We start from the raw sequence: 27,797 nt of genomic DNA, 5'->3' as shown, positions 1-27,797 counted from the left end.
CCTGCCCTACAAGACCTAGCTGTCTTTTATTCTGCCTTCTATACTGTGCATCCTCTCCTACTCTCCCTTGTAGAAAGAAATGGAAGAGAGAAGGAGGAAAGCATGGGAATGCATGCTCTCTGGTGATAAGTCATCAAATAACAAACAGGCCTTCCCCAAGTATTTCGAGGAATACCCTATGATATGTACACACTGCATAGACAGATAGTTCATATATATTCATTCAGAGAGGGAAAAGAATTATGTAACAAGCCAGCTGTTCATTTTCTCAGTCCCAAATAAAATTGAAATCAATACTTTAAATAGGGCATGGTACTATGCACACTTCAGTAGTCAGTAAGGACAAAGAGATATTTGTTGAGGCTCAGTAGCTACTTTCCTCATGGAATGGATCATGCAAACATACCCCACTTTTATAGATGAGGAAACTGAGGTTCTGTCACACTCTATAGCTGGTAGAGCTGGAGCAACAACCCAAAAGTTTTTCATTCCAAGTCTAGGATTCTTTCCTCTATTCCATGATCCCTTGCTTGTGGGCCCAGAGATGATGTAGGAAAGGAAGAGAAGCCTCCAGCTTATCACCTGCCTTTGTCCCTCTTTTCTCTGGGGAGTTTACTTTCCCCATTTGCCTTTTACTCTCCATGACAAGTAGGTTGAATTTGGGAAGGGGAGAGAGAGGAAAAAAGCTGAGGTTTGAATTTGTGAATAGGAAGCTCTATACACACCAAAAAGGTGCAAGGCTTCTTCTATTGATCCTCACATTAGCTAATTATCTTTTGAAATTTAAGGAATTTCACAGAGCAATTTCAAACTATAAAAGGTCAAATGGTGGTCTTCCTTTTCCTGATTTTTGGTTATCACCTAGCAATGAATAGCTCCCACCCACAAATTGACTTTTCCAAAACCACCTATGAGCTCTAGTGGACAGTGTTGGATCTGGAGTCAGGATGATCTGAAATAAAAACTGGCCTTGGACACTTAATAGCTGTGTGACCCTGGGTAAAGCACTTAAGCTTTTCCTTTTGACTATTTCTTCATCTGTAAAATAGGAATAATGATAATAGCACCTATCTCCTAGCATTGTTATGAGGGTCAAATTAGATAATATGTATAAAATACCTGGCATATATAGTCATTTAATAAATGCTTATTTCCTTCCTTCCTTCCTCTTCCTTCCTTCCTCCTTCCTTTACTTCCTTCTCTCCTGATGAATTCCTTGTTTGGATTGTTTCCACTCAACAACAAATAATGCACCCATCACACAAACATGAGATCATGTTATTTTGTGGACAAACCCCATAATTTTAGTGATATATAGTATTTCCAGTGAAGAGATCCCTTCTTCCAATTTAGACCAAAACTACTCTGCAACCCGAGGCACAGAGAGGTTAAATCTCCCACCCAGATTACCTAGTCTGTTTGGGTGGGGGGTAGAACCAATGTGTTCCCTTATTCCAAGAGAACTCTCTATCCATTTCACCAAGTTGCCTTTTGTGTTCTGCTTAGGACTATAGTTGTTCTTAAGGAAAGTTTTATGTTACTTGACTTTATCTTGTTCTATTAACCTGAAATCTCCTAGAGCGCTGACACCAAGTATTTTACTTATTCAGGAGTCCCTAAAATAATCATCACTCAGATTTATGTAGCCCTATAGAGTTTTCAAAATATTCCTCATCTATTATTCAGTGCAATGCCACAAACATTGATTCAGGCCTACCTTGTACAAAGTTCTTATTTTAGTCCTTATAATAACCCTTTAATACAGATAGACCAATTATTATTTTACAGATGAGAAAACTGAGGCAAGGGAAAATTAAGTAACATGTCCAGGATCACTGTAATAATAAGAGTAGCTAAGCTTCCAACCTAAGCTTAAGTTTGAATCCTGAAATCTTTCCAGCACACTGCTGAGTCCAGAATTGTATGATATACCACAACACTTGGAAGACATTAAGAGAAAAATTCAGATTGATTCACTTCCTGCAATTGTCTTTGTCCTGTTTCTTTAATCTCCAGTTGCCATTCTTTTTGAAAAAAAATTTTGGAATAAGAGAAGCTTTTCTATAATATAGTATAATAAAATTAAATTGAGTAAATTGAATATAATAAAATTCCATATTTTTAACTAGACTATCCCCTCCTGCTGGCAGGGTGCTCCTTCACTTATCTCCTATAATCCTAAACTTCCTTCAAGACTCAGTTCAAAGGCCACCTCTGACATGAGGCATATCCTGATATACTTAGTTGCTAGTATCCCCCTCCTTCAATTACTTTGAATTTGCTTTGTATATATATTTTGAAGTTATTTACTTCTCTATATTCATAATTATTTACTCTCAATAGAAGCTAAGCTCCTTGAAGTCAGGGACTAATTAGGGGTAGTTTTGTCTTTGTATCTCCAACACTGAACAAATGCTAGCCCCATAGTAAGCACTTGATGATTACTGAGTGAATGAATGAATAAATGAATGGATTGTTCGGAACCAGATGTAGGAAGCAGAGAATGACTCAGAGGCAAAGGAAGGAGGTCTCTAGCAAATGAGAGAGAACAGGCCAAAACAGGGGGAAGCCTATATTCAAGATTGGGAGGAGCAGAGAAAGCAAGGAAAGAAAGCCCCAATCCTCTCATGTACTAAAACTGCCAGAGAGCCCTGCAACACTGTCCTGGGCTGCCATTGAGAATAGATAAATTTAGTACCAATGATGTCATCTCACGTACCATTCTTTAGTATGTGAAGGGAAATAATCTCGCTTCCCTGAGGTAGAAATTGGACAGGATTCCTGACTCCATGATTGTAGGGTGAAACTTAAGAGGCCTCTTACTCTCTTTACTGAGGAACTGTCCAAAGAAAAAAGGAACAGACAGCTTTTCCTGATTTTTCTCAGTTGAAAGCAATTTCTTTTACTGGAACGTCTCCTAAGTCCTTATTTTATAATTTTTATCAATTATACAACAAATTCTAAGTTTCTGTACATCTTATGTCCCAGCCCATTAGAATATAAGATCTTTGGAGGTATTGACTGTCACTTTTCATCTTTGTATCCACATTATTAAAAACAATGTCTTGTATCTAAATATTTTTAGAATTGAATGATTGAATTTAGTGTGTTCCTTCCTTCTCTTTCCTTTCTTCCTTCTCTCCTTCTTCCTTCCATCCTTCCTTTTATTCCTTCCTTCCCTCCTTCCTTCCTTCCTTCCTTCCTTCCTTCCTTCCTTCCTCTTCCCTTCTCCCCTGAGGAGTTTGAGGACTTGAAAATTTGAGAGGTAGAAGGTCAAGAGAACAACAAACTTACTGTATACCTGACACTGTACTAAAAGTTTAACATACATGATAACATTTGATTCTCACAAACACACTGTGAAGTGAGTGCTACTATCCTCATCATTTTGCAGTTGAAAAAAACTGAGGCAAAAAAGAGGTTAAGAGACTTACTCAAGATCATACAACAAAAAAGTGAATGATGTTAGATCTGAACTCAGGTCTCCCTGACTCCAGGTCTGACACCTTACCTACTGTGCCACCTAGCTGCCCAGAGTCAGAAGACTTGGGTTCATATCTGGTCTCAGATACTTACTAGTTGCATGATCTTGGACAAGTCACTTAACTCTGCCTCAGTTTCCTCATCTGTAACATGAGCTGGAGAAGGAAATAACAAACCACTCCAGTATCTTTGACAAGGAAACCCCAAAAGGATCATAAAGAGTCAGATTGAATGAAATGACTGAAGAAGAAACTTCCTGTATCCAAGCCCAGTGTGCTATCCATCACACTTGTCAACAGCCTCAGTGAACTTTTAGTCCACCACACACATGCGCGCGCGCATACACACATGCACACACACACACACACACACACACATATAACACACATACACACAAAAAATCCACTTTGCTTTCCTCCTGCAGGATCCTCAAGGACTCTTTGTGACGATTGAGGAGACTATTGTTTAAGACTAGCTCACAGGTGACAGTCCTTCCTAGGTCATGGTAGAACAGAAAAAAGTTCAACTGTGGTTTCAGCCAAGCTTATATCTTAGCAAATATACCAGTGCCCAAAAATGGAAAGGGAGCTGGATTTGGAAACAGGACCAGGTGTGAATCTGACTGTTGCCCCTTATTGCATGTCTGAACTTGGGCATATCACTTAATAAGAGGATGAGAATTTTAGAATAACTCTAAGGAATAAGTCCTTATATTTTAACATATCTAGTCCTCAGTTCCTCATCTATATAAAAGGGGAATGGGGTACATAAGACATCCAAGATCTCTTTTGTCACTAAATCTTATGCTCCTCCTATGACTTGGGTTCAAATTTTGCTTGTCCTTGCTGACACAGTACCAGATTGGAGAATTATCAAGGCTCCACCATGACTATTTTTCAGGTTACTATCTTAGAGCAAAGTGGCACTGAATTTGGAATCAGAGGATCTGAGTTCAAATGATAGCACTGTTATTACCTAGGAGACTTCAGGAAAGTCACTTCTCTGCACCTCAGTTTCTTCATAAAAGAACTAAACTAGATTACTGATTCTGAGGCCCTTCCAAATTCAAAATATAAAATCCTGAAGGCCCTTTCAGCTCTAATAGTCCATATTTTTTTATTCCCTGTCTTACGATTCCTTCCAACTCCAAATTTATGATCCTTTATGAACTTTTTTCTGTTCTAGAGCTATGTATGTTAGGATATATGTAAAGCGAAGAAACAAAATCCCTGCTTCCTAGTATTATAAAAAGTGAAACCAATATACAGTAAAAGGTTATTGTCCCTAATTGTTGAGTCAATGGCAAAGAAGGTATTAGTTTGCCACTCTCTGAACTCAGATGGACACACCATGCCAATAAATAGCTCAAGTTGCTTCCCTAGAGTCTTGCTATTGGATTTGCATTTCATTTGAGTTTTGGAACTCTGTTGGCCTATTTCCCTGGGGTTGGGGGTGGGGTTGAGTGCTTCATGGACAAACTCTCCAGTATTTTCAGTTTTGGGTTCTTATATACTCAGTCTATCCTTGATCTGTACATTGTTGCCAATAAGGATGAAGCTGATTTTTCCCTCCTCTGGGACTCAAGGTACCCTGCTGGCTCCCACACACTAACTCCCATCACAGTGCTCTGAAAACATCTACTCCTCATTCCTGGACAGTCTAGCAATCTCCTACAAGAGAAGGCTGTATGAAAAGAACAATAACTCTTGAAAGTAGCCTTGTGACATCACAAATATAAATCGATACATTCATTCATCTCTTTGTAGCACCTCTGTTTTCTTATTACTTCTGTCCAGGATAGAAAACTAGGGGTTACTCCCTCACAGAACCCCAGTCTAACTGGGATGACCAGTTCCATTTTCTACCTGGGCTGGTCTACCCCTCCTTAGGTAACCTGGTAGCTCTGTTTAATGGCAAACACCTGATGAACTTGGCTCACTCCAGCTGAGAACTCGCCAGCCCAGAACTAGAGATTATACCACAATGCTTGGCAATTTCCTTATTTCCAAGAAGAAGTTAGATTCAATTATTTTAGGGTGTCTTCTTAGCATTATTAGTTCATCTAGTCCAACCCAACCATTTTACAGATGAGGCTAACAGAGATTAATTGACTTGCCTAAGATTGTACAAATAAGAAGTAACACAACCAGGACTTCCTCATACAACCTAAGATCCTTTTCAATTCTAAACATCTTTGATTCTATTCCACAAAGAAATGTGTATGAAGGTGATGAGCCAATAAGGCCTCTGATAAACAAGAACCATATAGCTCCCTCCCTGCCAGAGCTGGTTGCTAGCACAGGTGCACAAATATTACAGCTTAAGGATGGCAAGGTTAAATCTGAACATACTATATTGTTCATGCCCATGTCAGCTCCAGTCATATCATAGAAGATCATCTCCCAGGGAGCAAGGATTGTGTGTCTGATGAATTCCACAGGGCACCTGATATGTGGAGAGAAGTGTCAATGGAAGGTGATGGGTGACAGAGCATCAAGACTTACTAAGGAGAGGATTAGGGAACCACATATAAAAACATTCTCTTCATTGCTGATGGTATAAACATTGCCATGCTTAAAGAGGACAGGAAAAACCCCTCCAGACTACAGAAACAGAATTGACAGTGTCCCTTTAAATATAGTGTTTAGAGGAAGCTGCAAAAATAAATTGCAAGGTATAGGGGAGGAACTGCCACCAAGAAAACAGGTTGACAGAGATGCTTAGGAGCAGCCGGAGGGCAAAGATGCAGCCAGTAGCAGGGGGGAAAGCACCCCTTAGCTAGGATGGCAATCACAGTGTCATACAAACTTATACACACACACACACACACACACACACACACACTCGCACACGCACACACGGAGATAGACAGACAGAAACAGACAGGCAGAGAGAGAGAGATCTGTAGCTTTGGGGTGTTTGGGGGAAGAAGCTAAATTAGTTCAGATTGGGAGCCATTCATCCTGTAAAGCCAAGAAAGGATTTTTCTTTCTTCCCCCCATCGTTCTTTTAATTAAAAGTTAGCTCATAAATCAAAGACCTTGTTTTCTAGGCTGCAGGAGGAGGCAAAGAAGGATGCTATGCTTTCCATCTCCTGCCTTGCACTGCTGGTCCACAATTTCCTCTCTCTCTCAGGTTACTTATCCCAATTACAGGGCCCTATATGTAATAAATATCCATTCATTTATTAGTTGAATTGCATCTCTTCCTCCTCCACTTTTTCTTTATATTCCCTGCTCTTCATCCAAAAGGAAAACTTCATCACAAAAACTTAAATCTCATAGAGTTAAGTTCCTCCATTGGGATTTTTGATATTTTCCTCTGGAGAGTCCAAGCTCCATCACTTTCTACTTTCCACTCTTCAAAACTCTGGAGTTTTGGTCCCCTCAGCATGTCATAATTCTGCCTCTACATTTATTATGAGATGAATGAAGTCCAGGTGTTCCACATTATCTTAAATTTCACCCTGCTCTCTTTTCTGGACATCCTGAGGGTGCCCCACAGATCTGAACTCCCAGGACCCCCCTATGAACCCACTTATTGTTTCACAAGGCTAGGAAAGAAAGAAACTCTCCAGTACCCATTTTACAGAGGGGGATGATGTGGCAGTGATTAAGGAATAGATGTGAGGTTTCCCAGCGGTCAGACAAAAATTTCTTGCCCTAACAAATAGCACTGCTGAGGGGAAAGGAAGGAAGGGAATAAGCATGACCAGAACCTACTATCCATCAGACACTATGGTAAACTCTCTACAAATATTATCTCCTTTGATTCCTAAGAGGTTTGTGCTATCGTTGCACTCATTTTGCAGATGAGGAAAATGGATTAGCAAATAGAAAAGTCAGTATTCAAACTCTGATTCCAAATCTAAGGTTGCTACTACTTCACCAAGATTACTTCTTTGGTTTTTTTATTTTTAGGTTTTTGCAAGGCAAATGGGGTTAAGTGGCTTGCCCAAGGCCACACAGCTAGGTAATTATTAAGTGTCTGAGACCGAATTTGAACCCAGGTACTCCTGACTCCAGGGCCAGTGCTCTATCCACTGCGCCACCTAGCTTCCCCCACCGAGATTACTTCTACATAGAACAGACACCTGGGCACAGATGAGTCAGAAACACATACTTACAAAAAGATACAGCTGGGTTCAAGTTCAATAATACCTAATCATATAAACAAGATACAAAGGGGAGGGGAGAAACCCATTAGAAACCAACTCCCTTTCTTTCACCTTTCCCATCATTACCTTCAAAGGTTGGCTAACCTGCCAGGAGCCCTGAGAACATAATTAAGTTTTGCATTTCTGATCACCCTTTACCCAAGGCTCTCAAAGCACTTTGTAAGACATGCAATCACATATTGACTTCCAGAAAAATTGAGCCACTCTTTTGATGAAACTGAGTCATCTTTTTGATAAACTGTCACCTTTTTGATAAACTAAGAAACACGTTTTGATAAGCTGATTCACCTTTTTGATAAATTGAGTCACCTTTTTGATAAACTGAGTCACCAGGAAGAGGCAGTAACTTGACATCCTGGAAGTCAGTGAGAAGGATAGGAATAGGACTCAGATCTCAGCCAGCAGCTGGGAATGCCAATGATCAGGCCAAGACATTTCTCTATCGAGAGTCTCCCCCTCTACATCCCCATCACTTCCCTCTTACACTAACCCTGTGTTTAACAAAGAAAGGGTCAACAAAGGCAAAGGTTGTGGAGAAAGCAAAGGTCTCCTTTACTTCTGGCCCTGGACCTGAGCCCCTCAAAAACAATCAAATCCAAAGAAAAAGATTAAATTATCACTAAGCTAATTATGGGAATCGCACTTAGGCAGGCTGCCGGGAAGAAAGGTCAGCAGGCAAGAGGCATTAAAATTAAAGGCAGCTGCGAGGGCCACTTAAAAAAGCAACTGGGAGACTCATTACCCCAGTGAGGGGAGGGAGAGAAGAAGGCTCTCTGAGGTTTCCAAGGTGCTGTCCATCTGGGCAATAAGCTGAGCGTTTGACAGTTGAATAGCTCCACTCTGTCATCATCACCCAGCCAAAGTGGTGGAGTCAGAGGCAGATTAGATGATGTGAGGCTAATTTCCCGGAGAAGGAGGGAGGGAGAGTCTGGAGTACTCCACAAGGGCAAGGGCTGCTCAGGAGCCAAGGAAGGAGGGAGGAAAACCCTAGTTGCCAAGGGAGTGGGAAGGGAGACATGCATGCACACATGCATCATACATGCACACACCCCCACATGCATGTGCACACATTTGCCTAGGCATATACACATATACATACCTTACATGCATGTGAGCAGAGGAGGAAAGGGGGCTATATATGTTCCAGTGTACATTGATCTTGTTTTGGTAAGAGTATATGTATATGTACACATGGTACATGAGTGCCAAAATAAGTAGACTGTGGTTTAAAATGCCATTGTAAGCATGTTGTGTTTCTGCACATGTGAAAGCATGCATGGTAACATGATTAACATGGAAATATTTTGCATGATGCCCTTGTATGACCCATATCAAATTGCCTGCCTTCTCAGTGGAGCAGGGGGGAAGAGAGTGAATTTGGAAGTCAAAAAAATTTTAAAAGATTGTCAAAATTGTTATTATATGTAATGGGGGGGAGTAAAATATTAAATAATTCCCCAAAATGTGCATGGGCACAAAGGTATCCATATTCAGGGATAAGTCTTGTGTACAAATGTGAAGATTTTTTTGATTCCCAGGATTATTGTAAATAGAGTTTCAGCTATACAAATTCCTTTGTAGGGTTAGGGATGTCCTCTACTTTCTCCTGCAGCCTAGTAATGGTACAAATTTGGGAATTATTTGTGAAAATCTGACAGGCAGAATTTGTTGGAATTACAACCAGATGTAAAGAAACCAATCAATCTGCAGAGCAGATTCCTCCAGTCATGTCTGGTTCTCCTTCAGAAAAGAAAGTTGAACCTTGGGTATTACAATTGTTTAAGCCCTTCAAAGATCATTTAGGTGGCTATCATATACAAACACTGAACATTCTCAGAGTTGTTTAAGGTTGGCAAATAGTAAAGCCTGTATCATTTGAGTCTCTTATAACATTCCTCTGAGGAAAGTAGACAAAGCTTTTCAGGGACTGTGCAATCAAGTAGTAGATAGGACAAGAATAGAATAAAGGTGTATAAATGGGAAAAAACATAAATGGAGATGAGAATTCAGAGAAGGAGAGAGCAATTGATTTTTGTTCTCTGTTGCCTAAGACCATGACACCAGGAAGGTGATGCCAAGACATGCAAGCAAACTGGATTTGAGTGAAAGACAGGTGGCGTTGTGCAATGTCACCAACCTCACTTTCAAACCACCCTCCATTAGTCTGTAGTCAATAGAAAAACATTTATTAAGTGCCTGGATCTTTTCTAAGCATTGAGAGTGTGTGTGTGTGTGTGTGTGTGTGTGTGTGTGTGTGTGTGTGTGTGTGTGTGTGTTTAAAAGAAAGACAGTCCTGCCCTCATAGAGCTTACTATCTTTGTGTAGCTCTAGCTCTCCAAAGCCATCTCAAGAGAGTACCTTTCCTTTCCAGATTCTCTCTTTTTTACTGTCACTTTCTATTATTGTTTGATCCCTCCCTTATCATTACCTAAGTCTCAGGTTCTTTACTTGTCATGAGAAATATGGGCTAAAATGTCATTTAAGGTCTCTTCCAGTTAGCCTATGTTCTTTCAGGATTCTGCCTTTCTGGGGAAAGTGCTAATTGATGACCAAGTCTGTTCAGGAGGTATGGGCAAAAGGCTGCAGAGAAGATTGAAAATGGATCATAAGAGTGAATCCTGCTCATTCATTTCCCAAATGACATAACTCTGATACAAACAGATTGGGCATCCAGAGTCAAATGGTCAGTATGTGTTAAGAACAAGACTTGATCCCTGACTCTGAGTCCATGACAATGAGCAAAAAAACCTAACAAACAAAAAAGTCAGTTGTCCACAGTAGGAATATAAAACCAAGTTCAGACAAGGTCACATAGGCTGCAAGCAATTCAGAACAAAAATAGAAGCAAAGAAATCACTGGGAATTTCGACAGGTAGATAATGGTTGAATAGGAAAACTAGGCCTACTGCCCTTCCCCCAATTATACCCTCTCCATTCCCCTCTGCCATCACACCTTTCCCATTGTCACCCCCACCACCTTCAGAACTAGATGCCTGCTTTAGCATAATTGCTCATGAAGAGGGGAAATTGCCCATAGAGGCAGTTTGGTGATTTGAGAGTTGCAGTGTGGGTGGGAATCCCATTGTTTCTCAGGTGGGAACCTCTTCCCTGGTATTTAAATTTAGACCAAGCCCTCCAGGAAGGAGGGAGCCTGGGCTGAGCTGCTAGATTAGACTGGGTAATCAGAGTCTCTGAGTAGCCAAGGGGGCTTTGCCAGGGGCAAAGAACATCTAGACTCTGCTTTATTCTTACCTGAGCCCTTGAGTTCTAAAGAAAACTTTCTATCTTCCATAGGAACAAATCTTTTTTTTTTTTTCAATAAAGGTAGTGAAACCCAATTCAAGGAAAGAGGAAGTAATTTTTCAGCTATTAAAAGAAGTTCACCAGAGAACAGGGAAGAGAATCCATGAGTATTGGCTCCTACCTGTTAGCTCTCTCATCACTACAGACCCTTACTGTTGTGAAGGTGGTTGCTTGTGTGTGCGTGTGTATGTTTAAGACAACTTTAATCAACAAGTATTTACTTGTTTTACAATTTTTTTTTATTTTTACAAATGTTTTATGATCATTTACTATAGGATTAAACACCATGAAGAATGATTTACATAATACCTCTCCTCATTTCGCATCTTTCCCCTTAAAAAATAGCTTACATTCTCTTTAGGAAGATGCATAGGATTTGTCTAAACAGAAAAAGCAAGGAGGGCTAGGAAGAATACTGGATGTGAATAAAAGAACAGGGGTGAAATAAATGTCTTTGAATGCTCTGAGCACATTAGACAAAGGGGAAGAAGACAGAGGACAACCACCCATCTGGGGCACCAGGTGGGAGTAATGGAGTGGGAAAATCACTAAGCCAGGCTGAGATTGGCTCTTGAGGATGAGAGAATGCTCTTTGGCCAGCCCAGGTCACCTGAAAAATTCTCCCAAGTCAGGTTTGGGTGAAGAGAAGCAGAGCCAATAGGCAATGTGGATTTCCTGAGACAGAAATCAAACCCAATGCCAGATTTCAGATAATTTAAATACATAAAAGCCAAATACATAAAAGCCAAATCACCTGAAGGGGAAGCATCCCAACCCACTGCGCAGTTCTTGAAATGAACAAGGGACTTCTTGCTATCTCTTCCTGGTATTCTGGGGCCCTTCTACTGTATTCCCACACATTCTGTCACTTCCACTTGGGTTGTGGTGGGACATTTCTTTTCACTCATGTCTCCTCTGCTCTCTAACACATCTGTCCAATTAAAACACAGTTACACTGCCAACACCAGCTTCAGCAACAGGCACGTCTTCAGGGTTTCCATCAGAGATGTCAGTTTATCATGCCTGGCAAAAAAAAACCCTGCTTCCTAAACACAGGCCACTGCACCCTGGTTCCCCTAGGAACAGCAAGCACTTTGTAAGCATCATCTCATCGGCTGTCTTGTCAAAGGGCTGGCAAGAATCAGAGTAACACAGAACTAGAAGAGATCTTAAAGCATCATCTCTAGTCAATCCCCCTGCCTCCAGCAGGACCACAACTCTACTCTTTCCAGGAAAAAATCAATGTCCACAGAGAGGTTCAGTATAAACTTAGCAAACCATGAGTGAAATGGCTAGTGATTTCCTCATCAATGGAGGTGTTCAAGTGAATGGATGAATAAACGACTGAATGGATGACTGACTGACTGACTGAATGAATGAATGAATGTGTATTTAAGTACCTGCTATGAACTAGTTAGTCTCTTTGATAGATACAATATAATTGGAATACAAAAATATAGGGAATATAAAGTGAGACAGTTCCTGACATCAAGAACCTTTTCCCAATAGGAATAGATAACAGATTTAGGGGACAGAGAAGGAAGTTTTTCCCTCTGGCAGAGCCTCAAGACTAGTGAGTAGATCCACAGGCAAGCCATTGTCATGTCTCTTCCAGAAGCAATATAATTATTAATTTGGATTTTATCGCTGTCCCCAGAGCAAAAGGTGAAAGAGCAAGTAGAAGATGAATGAGCATCTCTCAGGGATATTGCAGATGACCTCCAAGCTTCCTTCTTTCCCCAAGATTCATTAATATAGTCCCCGTTTCCTCAATAGCGCACTTTGAAAGTTGGTTGTTTTTCAAATTCACTTAGAAATATCTTTTGCCTCCCTATTACAATCATTCCTCCATTCACCCTCAAACTGTTTTCTCTTTTGTGACAAAGAAAAACAATTAAACCACAATATCTAATACAGAAACTGTCTGATAGTCCTAGAAGTCCACCACCCCATGAGGGAAGAGGTATTGTTAATTATCTTCTTTTGAACTTCATTGGTTGTTTCCATTATTCATAGTTCGCTTTTCATTTACACTGCTATATTTTGGGGGTATACTTCTCCCTGAGTTGTGATTATATTGCTTAATAATATTTCACATAAATCTCACATTTCTTTAAATCCTTCATATTTGTCATATTTATTGCACAATGATAATCTAATTAAATTCACTTGCAAAGAGTCACCATGCCAGAGTGAAGCAATCTGAAGTCAGACTCTAAACCAGGAAGACTTAGGTTAAAGTCTTGTCTATGACACATACATGTTTTCTATATCAAGTAAGTTCTTTGAGAGAAGGCTTCAGGTTGGGTTGGGTCTAATTTCTCTGTGTGTGTGTGTGTGTGTGTGTGTGTGTATGTGTGTACACTTTTGTATTCTCAAGGCTTAGTACAATGCTTTAAATTTTTTATCTTACATTGTCTTGCCTACCAAGCCATTTACCTGAGCAGGTCATCACCTCTTAGAGCTCTGCTCTCCAAGACCAGAAACATAAGAGAAGGTACCAATTTCCATTAGTAGAAGGCATTTTCTTGGAGTTCCTTGTACCAACGAAATCATAAATCCAATACCTATTGCAATACCTTTTCATATATCATAATTTTATCATTCATTTACAAGTGAGTTACATTTTTAATTCTTCTACTAAAATTCTACTTTTTCTTGTTTTTTCAAGCTGCAAAGGTAATTCTGTATTCTCCAAAAGCTATGTTTGATCAAAAGTTCAAATAGTTTCTACAGCAAGGAAAGTAAGAGAGAAAGAGAAAAAGAAAGGAAGAAAGAAGGAAAGAAAGAAAGAAATGAAGGAAGGGAGGAAAGGAGAGAGAGAGAGAGAGAAAGAGAGGGAAAGAGGGAAAGAAAGAGAGAAAGAAAGAAAAAAGAGACAAAGAAAGGAAAAGAGAGACTAAGGAAGACAGAAAAAAGGGAGGGAGGGAAGGAGGGAGGGAGAAAAAGAAAGAAAGAAAGGGAAAGAGGAAAAGGAAGAAAGACAAAGAAAGAAACAAAGAAATAAAGAAAAAGAAAGAGTGAAAGAGAGAAAGGAAGAAAGAGAGGAAAAGAGAACAAAGGAAGAGAGACAAAGAGAGAGAAAGAAAGAGAAAGAAAGAAAGAAAGAAAGAAAGAGAGAGAGAAAGAAAGGAGGAAGGAAGGAAGGAAGGAAGAGAGGGAAAGAGGGAAAGAGAGAAAGAAAGGAAAGAAAGAGAGAAAGAAAGAGATAGAGCTTATTAGAGGGTTTTGAACATAGGACTGGTGATGGCTTAAAAAGTCTGCTTTTTGACTAAAATAGCTAAAATCAGAATGATGGCCATCCTATGGCTAAGTGATGATTCTGTTCAGCTACAGAAACCCAGGAGGACAGTCTGCTAATGCACAGAGATGTTGAGATCTGTATTGATCAAAAAAGTAATCACAGAAATATCTTTCAACTCTATTGAGGAAACAAACCTTAAATTGACTTCATTTCCTCTGTTTCTAGCTTCTTTCTCTTTCTTTCTCTTTTGTAGAGCAAGCAGCCTATTGTCAAAGGTAGTGAATATTCCACTATACCTCCTAAACTTCCATGAGAAGATCGAATTTAAGTGAACCTTTCTTGGAAAGTTGACATTGGTTTTACAAACATAGGGAACAGTATAGGGAGATTGTTCCATTTCTAATATTTGTCCCAGATAGCAATAACTCTTTGGGGAATGCCAAATTGACTACTTCTCGTTGAAATAAAGATAGAACAGGACATATTTATATGAACAATGCCCCTCTAGAGTAGACCATTTACACGATGAGAGGCAACTTAGTAGAACAGATGGAGGGCCAGCCTTAGAGTCCAGAGACCTGAATTCAAGGCCTTTTTTTCACATATATCTTTGTGGGATCATGTCCAAATTGATATAGGAAACTGTCCAACATCACAAATCACAGACAAGAGGTCAAACTGTGTTGGGTGAGGGAGATTTATATACCAGTTCTCTAAATCCTATTTGAATATCAATACATACGAATATACATATATAGATGTACCCTTGGGTTTCTGTAACTGGACAAATAAATGGTTATATACATATATGGTTATATTCACATGTGTATGTATATATACACACCATTTTCATACTTCTAGGGTTCTTATATTCAAGTTGTTAGAGAGTTGACTATAGAACAATTCAATGAATACATATTCAGCAGTCAAGTCATCCAGGGTCAAATAGTGCCTCTTGTGCTTACTTTGAGTAAGTCAACCTCCCTAGGTCTCAGGTTCCTATATATATAAAATAAGAGTGTGGTTAGACTAGATGGACTCTGAGGTTCCTTCAACTTTCTAGGTGCCATCAAGGAGTGCTAGTACATAACTGGCATATCAAATGGAGCCACTCCTTGTTAATGCTTCAGGAGATGTGACCTAGAAACTGGTTTTGCAGGTACTGTAGTATTTCTCCCATGCCTACCATTATTCAATTATGGAAATCTTTGCCAGTGAAGTCCTTGGCACAGTACTATGGCTATCAGAAACAGACATAGTTTTTATCAATGGAATAAAATTAAGGACAGGATATTCTCTAGGTTAGCCCTTATAATCCAAGGATCACTGGGTCTTTCTATCTGACTTGCACCTGAAGCTTTGGTAATAATAGTAATAATTATTATTGTGCTTAAATGCGTGTAAAGCATTTTACAGATATCTCATATGATTTTGTACCAATCCCAGGAAGAAAGTGCTGCTATTATCCCCATTTTGCAGATGAAAAATGCAGACAGAGATTAATTGACTTGTCCAAGATTATACAAAAAAAGTATCTAACACTTCATTTGAACTCAGGTATTCCCAATTACAAATCTAACATTCTATTCATTGAGCCTCCACCTAATTTACTCATTTATGTCTCCCTCTATTAGAATTAACATTCCTCAATAGCTAAGGACTATCTTGTTTATCTATTGCATACTTAGAGGTTAGCAGGGTGCTCTGCCTGTAAGTGCTTCATAATTTTTTAAAAATTCATCCATTCATTCATTCATTCTTTGCTGAAAAGGAAGAGGGAAGAGTGCCAAATGAACCAAAAGTAGAAAAATTCAATGATGTGGCCAGAACCTAGATCAAACTGCAAATCAGGGGAGTAATCATGCCAAGGAGGAGAACAAAACCTGATGTTGGGAATTGCAGCTAAATCAAATGTGCTGGGGCGGCTAGGTGGCATAGTGGATGAAGCACCAGCCTTGGAGTCAGGAGTACCTGGGTTCAAATCCAGTCTCAGACACTTAATAATTAACTAGCTGTGTGGCCTTGGGAAAGCCACTTAACCCTATTTGCCTTGCAAAAAACATAAAAAAAAAACAAATAAATAAAATGTGCAGAAGTTAGAAGATAGGACAGGTCCTGGGATGAGACTATAGTGTCAAGGTAAGTCAGAGTAATTTAGGAAAGGGGGAAAGAACTTGCAGGGTGGATAGAATAGCTCTTGAAATGAGAAAGACCTAGGTTCAAAGTCCACCTTTAATGCATTGGCAGTATGACCCTAGGTGAGTCACCTAATTTCTCTGTGCCTCAGTTTCCTCATCTGTAAATGAATGAGTTGGACAAGATGGCCTCAAAGATCTCTTTGGACTCCAAATCTATGATCCTATGAATTTGAGTGTTAGGTCTAACAGTTTGCAAGATCTCTAAACACTAGCTATTATTATTATGCTTCTTATTCTCATCTTCTTCATTATCTTTACTTAAAGAAATTAATCTGACAGATGCTAGGATCTTGTACAGCAGAAAGTTGGGGGTGTGGAAACTTAAGATACTTAGAACATTTTTAAATAACTTCTCATGTTGTGATAGGAAATACCAGGGTAATAAAGCTCCAGCAATCCCAAGGAAGGAAATCTCAAAGCGAAATCTATCCAGGGAAATCACTGAAGGAGAAGCAGGAACTATTGCCAGGACTCAGTAAAACCCAGAGGGTGAGGCAGTTCAAGTCTTTCCAAATTTTATTTCCTAAGAGGTATTATTGACAATAGAAAAAAACTCAGGTTTTTTTTTTTCCCCCAAAGTCATATTCAAACCTACTCCAGCACAACAGTAAATGTGACAAGAGACTCTTTCCAGCTCAGGTCCATCCTCATCTTGCTTGTTTTCCTTCTCCTTCCTCCCCTTGCATATCATGTCTCTTCCGCCCCCCCCATCCTCTTTTTCCTTCTTTGTTGTCTTGGTTACATGGCCAGACTCCTGATATGCTGCTAGTTTTCATTTTAATGATATGTTCTTGTAAAGCACAATATTTTACTTCAATTGCATGTGTCACTGGATAAATTCCTCTAGCACGTCTGACATTTGTATATCAGCTGACTGAGTATGCCGTATGATTCGGGGTATTTCCACAGCAGTTTCCCTCAATTTTAATGTTTTTTACATCTTAATTTATGATCTGGATCTTTCTATGCAATATATATATATATATATATATATATATGTACACACACATACACATACGATTTAAAAAAGTGGTTTATATATCAATAAATTTTAAATTAGCAAAGCTTCTTTAAAATCATCTCTCTGATGTACATGTGCTGGCGATGATCATTTATGGAATAGTTGGGTTGCCTAATGCTGTTTAAGGGGTCCCTTCTCTCTCAAATATCTCCAAGCATGGTGCCAGTTCTGGAAGAACACTTGTTCTTTACCCGCCCTCTTAATACACAAGGGAAATATTAGTAATCAAGCTGTCCCAAAAGTCTAAGGGTAGTCTGAAATTATTGTTAGCATCTTTTATCAGAGGGAAACAGGAAGGAAGGAAGGAAGGAAGGAAGGAAGGAAGGAAGGAAGGAAGGAAGGAAGGAAGGAAGGAAGGAAGGAAGGAAGAAAGAAAGAAAGAAAGAAAGAAAGAAAGAAAGAAAGAAAGAAAGAAAGAAAGAAAGAAAGAAAGAGAGGAAGGGAGGAAGGAAGGAAAAAAGAGACAAGAGAGAGAAAGAGAAAGGAAAGAAAGAAAGAATGAGAGAGAGAAAGAAGGAAGGAAGGAAGGGTGGGAGGGAGGGAGGAAGGAAAGAAAGAAAAAGAAAACATTTTGAAATTGAGTCAAAAAGTCTGGATTTGGGTCCCAGCTTGTGATACTAAAACTTGTCAGCCAAGTGAGCATGCTTAACCATTTTGAGAATCTCTTTTCTTATTTACAAAATAAAGATAATTCATAACCTATTTACTCTGCAAGGTTATTATAATAAAAGAGCTTTGGAAAATAATAATAATATATAAGCTGCTGCTGTAGCTATTATACTATTATTAATAATAAAATCAGGAATACTACAGGCCATAGGAATGTTTCTATCTGAACCCCTCTAAAAAAAGATAAGAATGCTAATAAGAACATGCTAACTTTTGATACCAATTCAAATCAGCACCTTACCTAAAAAGTTATAATCTTGCAGGGTTCCCTAAAATTCTAAGAGAGATAAATTAACCGCTAGTATGTGATAGAAACAGCACTTGAACTCAGGTCTACCTGGCTCAACTTTCTCTATATTAGCTCAGACCTAATATCTGAATAAAATAAGCTGTGTGACCTTGAATGAGTAACTTCAGCTGGTTATGTCAGTTTCCTTATCTATGTAATAATCTATACTAATATTGAAGGAGGAATAGCAGCTACTGTAAAAAAAACACTTTCCATGTTTCTATTGCTCTAATTAGAATTAGAAAACTGAGTTCAGTATAGGGCAAAATATATCTGAAGGGTCAAAGCCAGAGCAATGAAAAGGAATAAAATCAGGGGGAAAAATGGATAGAAGAGGAGAAGTTAAAAATAAAATTATTATTTAACTGGGAGAAGAGAAATTGAGTGGGAACTTAAAAATCATTTTCAAGAATATGAATTTCTATAAAAAAAGGATAGTGACCAGCTGTTCTCTATTTCATCAAGAATAAAATGGGTAAACAAACTGAATTTGCAGCAGAAGGAACTGAGATCAAGAATGAGGAAGAACTTTGTCAATAAATAGATTCGATGATAGAAGTGTCTGCCAGAAAGTCTCTAAAATCTTCTGGCTTGGGAAATTTGGAAACAGATTCTCTCTAGAAGCTGCCTACTGAATCTAGAGTGTGGGCAGGAGGATGGACACCTCAATAAGCCTGAGGAATGCATTTGAGTTATCCCTTCCACAGGGTGCGGCATGGCACCGGCTGAAATGGACAATCCACAAAAATATTTTGCCCTCTCTATCAGAAAATAGGTTTGAATTTTTCTTTCTTCCTTATGGGGTATTTTATGGGGTACCTTATTTTAAAAGTTGGGTTGATATTATATAATAATATAGATATATAGATTATACATGCACATATACATACATTTTATGCATTTCTGCATTTCTAAACTTTTTCTGTATTGTCTGCTAGCCTACATCTGTTGACTGCAACATCTACAAAACTGTCCAAAATTTCCATTTAATTTCTCATGTCGACCTGCAATATATCAAAACCTCAATGAAGAATGTGGTGATGTAGAAGGGGTAACTGCTCTCTAGGCACTCTCCCTCCAGTTACCCCAACAGTCTTCCTTTCTGAATACTCTGCCCAATAATTTTTGCAATTCACAAATTAAACCTCAATCTAGACATTGTCCTGCCTCCTGACTGGGGAGAAAATGCAAGACAGACTTTCAATTGCTTCCCCCACCCCCACCCCAATAGTGAGGATGGTTTTGCACTCATCATCTTAGTTGCTGACATGGCTAAGATCATGAAAAGTCAAGGTGAATGTGAGGCAGAGCCAGGCTATATCCTTCCGATGAGGATCAAATGTTAGACATTGCCCTGGGAAGCCCCATGCCCCAATTCAACAATTCCTGCTGTTTGGAGTTTGGACACCTTACCAATGCTGGGACTTTATGGTACCTACCTACTTTCGGCCCTAAAAACAAAACAAACGAAAAAAGAAACCTTCAATGACATATTGTCGTTTAGTTGTTTTTTTCAGTCATATCTGATTCTTCGTGAATCTTTTGGAGCTTTCTTAGCAAAGATACTAGAATAGTTTGTCATATCCTTCTCCAACTCATTTTGCGGATAAGGAAACTGAAGCCAACTGGTTTAAGAGACTTGCCCAGGGAGACACAGCATGTTAGCATCTGAGTCTGAATTTGAACTCAAGTCTTTCTGACTCCAAGTCTGGCATTCATTCCATCCACTGTGCCATCTAGCTACTCTAAAAATGTCATTATTTTTTGTTAACATACAATCAAGTTAGAGAGATTTTAGAAAGAATTTCAGGATATGTCTTGACACAGACAGGAACATATGAGGCATTGCATGAATAGAATTGATGAATGGCTTAAACAGAGAAGAAAGATTTGCTCATAAAAATACATTTTGGGATAAAGTTTTATTTTCTGATCACATTTCCTCTGTCACCCAAGTCACTTGGGACATCAGGCAGTTTGAGTTCAGAAAATGCATATGAACTGCTTTTTTTTTCATGAGATAAGAAAAAAATGTAAAGGTCAAATCTGGTGAAAGCATATTACATCATCATCATTATCATCATAATAGCTAAGATATAGAGAATTTTAAGTTTACAAAGCATTTTTCTATCCACTGCCTCATTTTATCCTCAACAACCTAGAAGGTACAAACTACAATTGTCCTCATTTTACTGATGAGGAAACTGAGGCAGTCATCAATTAAATGATCTGCATAGGATCATAAATTGAGTAAATGTCTTAGACAGGATTCAAACTCAGATCATTCTTACTTCAAGGTCAGCATTCTATTAATATCTCCCAAATCCAAATATGATATTTTTAGCATTATCAAATGTTTTGATTGCATGCTAACCTTTCCCTCCAACCAGGAAGGCATTAATTCCATAGAAAACATATCATGACTAATATGTATAAATGTTTTACATGCATGTTCTTATATTTACCTAAATGACTAAGAGATAAGAAAAACAACTCCAAATTATACTGGAAGGTTCAAGGACCAAAACTGTAACTTCTCACTCTCCTTGAGATATAATTTATCAAATCAAGTTGGAAAGATGCAACCAAAGATGCATTTTATATTAGCCATTGCATTCTGGGTCTAGTATGTAAAATATAATCAACAACTCTGGATTCTCAAAATCTATGTCAATGGGATCTAAGCCCCTTTAGGTTCTACAAAGCTGGGAGGAAACCAAGCATTGGTCAATAAAAGGCGGTGTCTGCTATCTAATGATTAGTAGAGCTATTATCAGAAAGGTTCACAACCAGCACTGATCACTGGATGACAGTATCTTTTGAAGAGCATAGCAACCCATTATGACTCTTTTTTTTGTAGGGTTTTTTTGGGGGGGTTGTTTTTTTTTTTGCAAGGCAATGGGGTTAAGTGGCTTGCCCAAGGCCACACAGCTAAGTAATTATTAAGTGTCTGAGGCCAGATTTGAACCCAGGTACTCCTGACTCCAGGGCTGGTGCTCTTTCCATTGTGCCACCTAGCTGCCCCTAATGACTCTTTTTTTTTTTAAAGCATGAAAGGACTGTGATTTAAACAGGTCTAGGATTTTTAGCTTTTATCATGTAACAGACTACTTTGGCAGGCTAGTGAGGCCTATGGACCCCTTTTTCAGAATCACATTTTAAATGAATACAATAAAATTCCTAGGATTACAGAGGAAATCTAGTTATTCGACTATTTAAAAGGCAAGTTCATGGGCCCCAGATTAAGAACCTCTGATGGAGGGGGAAGGAGCATTCACTTAAGTTAAGACAAGGAGCAAAGTCAAGAGGTAAATAGATGGAAAGATGTACAGACAGATTGTTTAGAAAGAAAGATTTAAAGGGTATGAGGGAGAGAGAGAGTCTCTTCTGAGACAGGATAGAACTATTATTTCCCTATCCAATATGCCAAGGACTTTCAGATAAGCTTTGCTGACACACCTGCAGCCAATCAAAATAGCATTTTTCCTTAAGAATTTTCTTTTAAACAGAGGTTGAAATCTTAATAGGTCGTGCCTTCTGGTTAAGGACCCCACAAAAGCTGACGTCTGTCACATTGATATTGCATATCTCTAGTATGCACATGCATATAAAACTTACCTTTTGAAATAGACTGCCAATATCATCTACAGCATACACAACATAAAACCCAACCAAAAAAAGGTGGGGAGGGGCATTTAAATTGGTAGTTCCCCTACCTTCAGCCCCCACTCTCCCACTGTAATGTTCACACAGTCTGCAAGAAATTACGGTAATCAGAAACAAGGCTGAAATGATTAGGATGTACACCTTTCAAACATAATCAACAATCAGCAATTTGAGGGCTGTCCTCAGAGTGAACCTGGATGTAGTGTAGCTTCTGGACCCCCTGAAAACATCTACTGAAACCCCCTCACCCTCAGACCCCTACATATGTCCACTTACGCCCACCCTTGCTACCCTGAGTCTCCTGTCATACTGTAAAGAGCTCTGAAAGCTACTGGATAAGCATAGGGGATTATTACAGGGTTCAGGAAAGCCAACTCTGTAATTATGGCGGCAGTGTGATTTCCATTATTCTAACCTCTTGATTTTCAGCAGCTCACAAAACTTCCTGCAAAATCCTCTTCCGTATGAAAGCTTTCACGCCTGGTCTTTTGCCCAAAGGTGATTTTGGTCCTGATAACCTCTGGGAAAAGCAGCCCTGAGTTATTACAAGGAAGGGGGAGTAAGGGTTAGGAATGGAGGCTGGTTGGGGGTTGGGAAAATATTCTATTGTTTAGGGAAAAATAAATAAATAAACTTACTTCTATCGTTTTTTATTATTTCAGACAACAAACCCAAAGGCCCAGCTTTCCGTTCTCAACTCTAACAGTCCCCTCAGGGGCTGCTGTTGCTGACTGGACACGTGAACTATGGCTGGGATTTGGCAAAATTATTTAAAAGTGCCACCATTCCAAAGTTTTGTGGCTGAGTAGGCCTTGCTTCCCTCTCCAGGGTACTATTATTCATTTCCTTCCAAATGACCAAGAGTTCAGTTCTTTCCCTTCAGGTGTGTATAACTTCACTCCTAATCATTCTGGAAATTAAATGCTGAAACATTGAAAAACTGTAGCCATTCTGATACATATAATGACAAACTATGATATACAGAGGACTGAAGATGAATCACACCCTTCACTTCCTGCCAGAGAAGCAATGGACTTAAAATCCTGAATTAGACATGCATCTTTGGACATGGGTAATGTGAAGATTTGTTTTGCTAGATTATTCAGTATTTATCATAAGGGCTTTGGTTTTGTTTTGTTTTGTGTTATTGTTCTATGGGGGGAAGGGAGATTGTGGAAAGATAATAATTGTAAAAATAAATTTTAAATTAAAAAAACATTTTTAAATGATTTTTTCTCCCCCAAAAGAAATTAAAAATTGAGTTTACTAGGTAACTAAAACAGTTACACTCAAGTACATAAACCTATCAAGATGTAGGTTAGACAATGCCAAAAACCCTAACTTCTACTCTCTGTTTGAACATCACATTCATGGAAAAATTGATTGACTTTCATATACTTTATGAACCATAGTCCTTCCCCTAGCTTCTCCCAGAAGGTCTTACTCTCTTCAGAATCCTAGAGATTTTGACCATGGCTCTCCTAATGAATTATTTGCATAGAAAATCACATAGCCCTTTGATGCCAAAGATGACTGTTGATCCAGCTTCCTGAGGACAAGGTCTATGAAAAACTCTTTCCAAGAAAGAGTCAGCTACACTCTCACAGCTCATTTCCTTTGAGAACGACTAAAGGACTCTTTATTATGGCTATCAGGAAATAGAATGAAGCATGGAATCAATTGATTTAATTCAATCCAAAAAATATTTAATAATTGCCTACTATGTGCTAGTCACTGCAATAAACACTGGTTTTCTCTATGCTAAATAACTAACTTGCAAGGCCACTGAATCCTTAATAGTGACCTCATTACTTAATTTCTTAATTATTTAGTCCCTTCCCCAACACCAGCAAAATGCTTTCTTTGTACATAGTAGATTTTTCATAAATGTTTATTAAATGAATGAACAAATTCCCTAAATAGCTCAGACAATTCCAATTTACATCAGAAGACAGAGTCAATTAGATCTTGCCAGCAAGTTACTGGTAGCAAATGAAAAGATTTTTCGGCCTGCATGAATTAGTTTGTGCTGCATAAAGTGTTTGAGTGCTTGCCTCATGGTCTCCTTGAGTTAAAGCACTTTGCAGTTTATCATGTTTATCATTCAGGTTGGTTATAAGTCAATCAGACCTGGACAAATATGTTCTTATTACATATGACACGCTATGCTTTAAAAAGTACAAAGCTCTCTTGGTCAGCTCTCTAAAATACAGCCAAGAACTAGACTGTTAAGTAAAAAAAAATCTATTAGGAGTAAAATAAACTCAATGCATTTCACTCATTGACAAGTTCATAGGCTTTCATTTAAATTCCATTCACTCTTGCTTTACACACAATTCTAACAAGCTTGGTTGTCTGGTTTCCCAGCCATAGCAGAGGAAGGTTAAGAATGAGATTTGTGATTTTGTTCTTATAAGGAACTCCAGAATGTGAATACTCCTTTTATCAAGGGAGGTCATCAACTTGTCTGTAACTTTAGTGTTGCCTGGGGCAGTGGCTTGTCCAGGGTAACACAGCCAGTATACTCAGAGGCAGCGGATTCAAAAGCAATAAAACAAGATATAAGTTGGGAGAGAAGGGTGCTACAAAAGCTAGACAAATGGTCAACAGGATGAAGATACTCATCATGAAGAAGGAAAAAGAATTGCAAACCAAGGAATCAGAGTATAATGTTCTGGACCATTTTAATGTAGTCTCATATACTTCCATACCTCCTGATGGCATACTTGCTTTTCTGAGACCATTTAATGTAGGGTCAAACAGCTTCATACACTTCTATAGCTTCTGATGGCACCACTTATTTTCAACAGAATATAATAACTCATGTTTGTAACAATCAATCATACCAAATGGATAAATTATATTTGAATTCTATGAACGGAAAACATAGAGCTATGCTATGTTTGTTTAGAAAGACTTTCATAAAAAATGAAAACATTTTGGGAGTTAAGGGTATATACTTCAGTTATCTGGGAAAAGACTATTAGGTATACCTCATTGCTCCATGATTCTGAATGAATGAGACCCTATTACACTCCAACTTTGCCCAGAATAAGAAGGAAATGACTGACATACATTTTCACTTGCTCACATTTTCTTTTCTAAGAACCAACCATAAAAGAGAAGCAGTAGGCTATACCTCAGAGAACAGAATGTCTAAAATAAAACAACCTTGACCTTGCTACTCCAGAATGGAATATTCTGTCATTCCATATGATATATCACATACTCTCCCTGAGAATTTGTAGAGTGTGTTTCTCTTCTGGAGATCTGTGGCCACGGCCCAGTCATACAATAGAGGAAAAGGAAGGAACACAGAGCATCTGCTTCGTGTCAAAGAGTATTGTTTCACTCTCACCCTGATTTCCCCTAATTTCTAGCATATCTCACTCCTCCATTTGCCTTGCTGTGGCTTGGAGGTGACTCTTGGCTTCCAAAGCATGTGCTAACAGAGCCCTGGCAGGCCTTACCAAGCTGGGAAGGCTTCAAGGACAGGCCTGGTGGCAGATAGACTGTTCGTCTGTCATCTTCAAAACAACCTTTCCGTGGGAGAGAGGCTCATCACCAGGTTGTGATTTCTTTAAGTTACTGCCACTCATGAAACACAGAGACCATGCAATTTATTCTGAAGTATAGGGTCCACACCAATGAAATGACAGATTTTTTCAAAGAATCACAATTGCAGCTTATGCAAAACAAGCATTTCTTAAGCCCCCCACATGCAGTCAGAATTTTCCTTGGCAGAGACTATGGTTCAATTTTAAGCCAACAAAAGGCATACATATTCTACAAAGTCACAAAAGATTTGGAAGTCAACTTAAGGGGTTCATGTCCTACAACATGTATAATGTGATATGGCCCTGGTTCGCTCAATTGTAATGTTGCTAACAACCCACAACAGAACAGTGCTGGTTGATTTGGAAGTGACAGCAATCTGGCAGTACTCTCTCACCAGAGGTCTTCACTGCTATGGCACCACCCATACCCAGTAAACCCCAATGGGATTACAATAAAAATTTGGGTATAGTCTATCCCTGGGAGAATCACAAATCTCTTATAGAACAACCCCAGCTTTGATGATCCCTGCAGCCACCAGTCTCATACCAAGTCTATAAATACTGCCATAGCTTGGGGAACAATCTGACTATCCCCATTAGCAGCTCCAGTGTTTTTTATTCTTTCCTCACCTTGCCCTAATGGAAGTCTTAGCATTCCCAATTCAAGTCACCTCACCTAACCACTACTCACAGAACTTCTCTGTTCAGTTAGCTGCTGATACCTCAGTGCCTCTAGAGAGCATGTTCTGGGTCTAAGGAAGAGCTGGGTAAGACATTAATGGTTGATGTAGGCCTGCTAGTTGAAGCCTATTTCCAGCTCCAAGACTAATAAACTTAGGATTACTAGCTTATATCTGTGCCCAAGCAGGAAAGAGACAGTTTTACCTCCAGAAAGTTACCTCTGGTCATTATTACATCATTAATTTATTTCAGGCCAACATCTGGTCAATCAGGAATAAGGTATAAAAAAAGATCAGATGCTATAGCATATCTAGTCCTAGGTTGTCTTTATTAGGCTCATCTTTTATTGGGGTTGCCCCAATTCCATTTTCCAGAGGTTTTCCCCAAACCAAGACTACCATCAGCTTTTCCTTGACCTGCTTACATGGAAAAGAAGTACTCCTCTACTTGCTCAAATGATTTACATAAGATATGAAGGATCAATGGAACTTATTACTACTCAAAAATTAGGCACACATAAAATAATTCCGCACCCTTCCAGGATCTATAATTTCATCAATGGGCTATCGCACCCACTGGTGCAAATCAAAACCACTTTTCCCAACTTGTCATATTTTAGCAGATGTTCTTTCTGAAATGCTGGGGCAAAAAAAAAAAAATCAACACCTGGTGGCCAACCTTTTTCTATTCATATAAAAGAGGAAACAGAAATAAAGACAGCAAAATAAGGTATTCAGGGCTTAGCTATGTTAGCAATGATATCAGAGCCCTCTTCTATCTCTTCCATGTGTTTCCCAGTTGTTTTCTTCATCTTTCTTTTTAACCACCTGGTCTCAAGGAACACTCTTTTCTCCCTGAGGATGACAACATTCTCCTTTCAATCATTTTTTTCCTTAGCAACATAATAGATAACCAAATTTTACCTCTCTACCTCTCCTACTCATCCAGAGCAAGAAGACAAAGGAAACAGATCATAAGCATTCAAACACTCTGAAATCAAATTCTTGACTCAAGGTATCTATAAAGCTCCATAAGGCACAAAGCAAGAGGTCCCTAGGAAAAATGAAATAGTTGCATAGATAGATAAGTCAAGGAGTTTTCCACAGTCAGTTCAGTTGTAGAACCAAAAGTGATCTAGAACACTCATCCTTTGGCAAAGTTCCTACCTTTTTCAGCTTGCCACTCTTGGTGCCCACGAAAGCCAGTGAATGTTCCTTGTAAACATAGGCAATGACTGAGGTCATTCGGTCCCTGTCCTCTGTGAAGATGGGCATGCCACGTACCATCTCTGAAACACCAAGGGGCGCATTCATATCCAGGCCACAGAAGTTATCATCGATGGTTAGGAGCTGAGGATGAAAAAAGAGATAAATTAAGGGAAATCAGGGCAATGGAAAGAATACAGAATTCCTTCAATCCTTTTCCCAGCCTCTTAAGTTTATTTCATTGGCCTATAGTATCCGTCAGTCATCATCACATCCTCATCTTCACCATCCTCACCTTCCTCCT

The 27,797-nt window shown here is 39.0% G+C and overlaps 1 protein-coding gene across 4 annotated transcripts in view; it reads right to left on the bottom strand.

Moving 5' to 3' along the window:
• Window positions 1-27,797, bottom strand: part of PLXNA4 (plexin A4) — a 610,123-nt gene that overhangs the window by 468,445 nt on the left and 113,881 nt on the right. For 3 of the 4 annotated variants that reach the window (XM_074193668.1, XM_074193667.1, XM_074193669.1), the window contains one exon: window positions 27,455-27,637. In XM_074193668.1, coding sequence (XP_074049769.1) covers window positions 27,455-27,637 — 183 coding nt within the window. Of the gene's footprint in view, window positions 1-20,571; window positions 27,638-27,797 lie in introns of those variants that run through there. The other variant, XM_074193671.1, reaches the window with a different exon arrangement.

Source organism: Macrotis lagotis, chromosome 7 (assembly GCF_037893015.1).
Source record: "Macrotis lagotis isolate mMagLag1 chromosome 7, bilby.v1.9.chrom.fasta, whole genome shotgun sequence".
Lineage (NCBI taxonomy): Eukaryota > Metazoa > Chordata > Mammalia > Peramelemorphia > Peramelidae > Macrotis > Macrotis lagotis.
The sequence above is the reverse complement of the archived record's forward strand: the minus strand, read 5'-3'. Positions and strand labels throughout refer to the sequence as shown.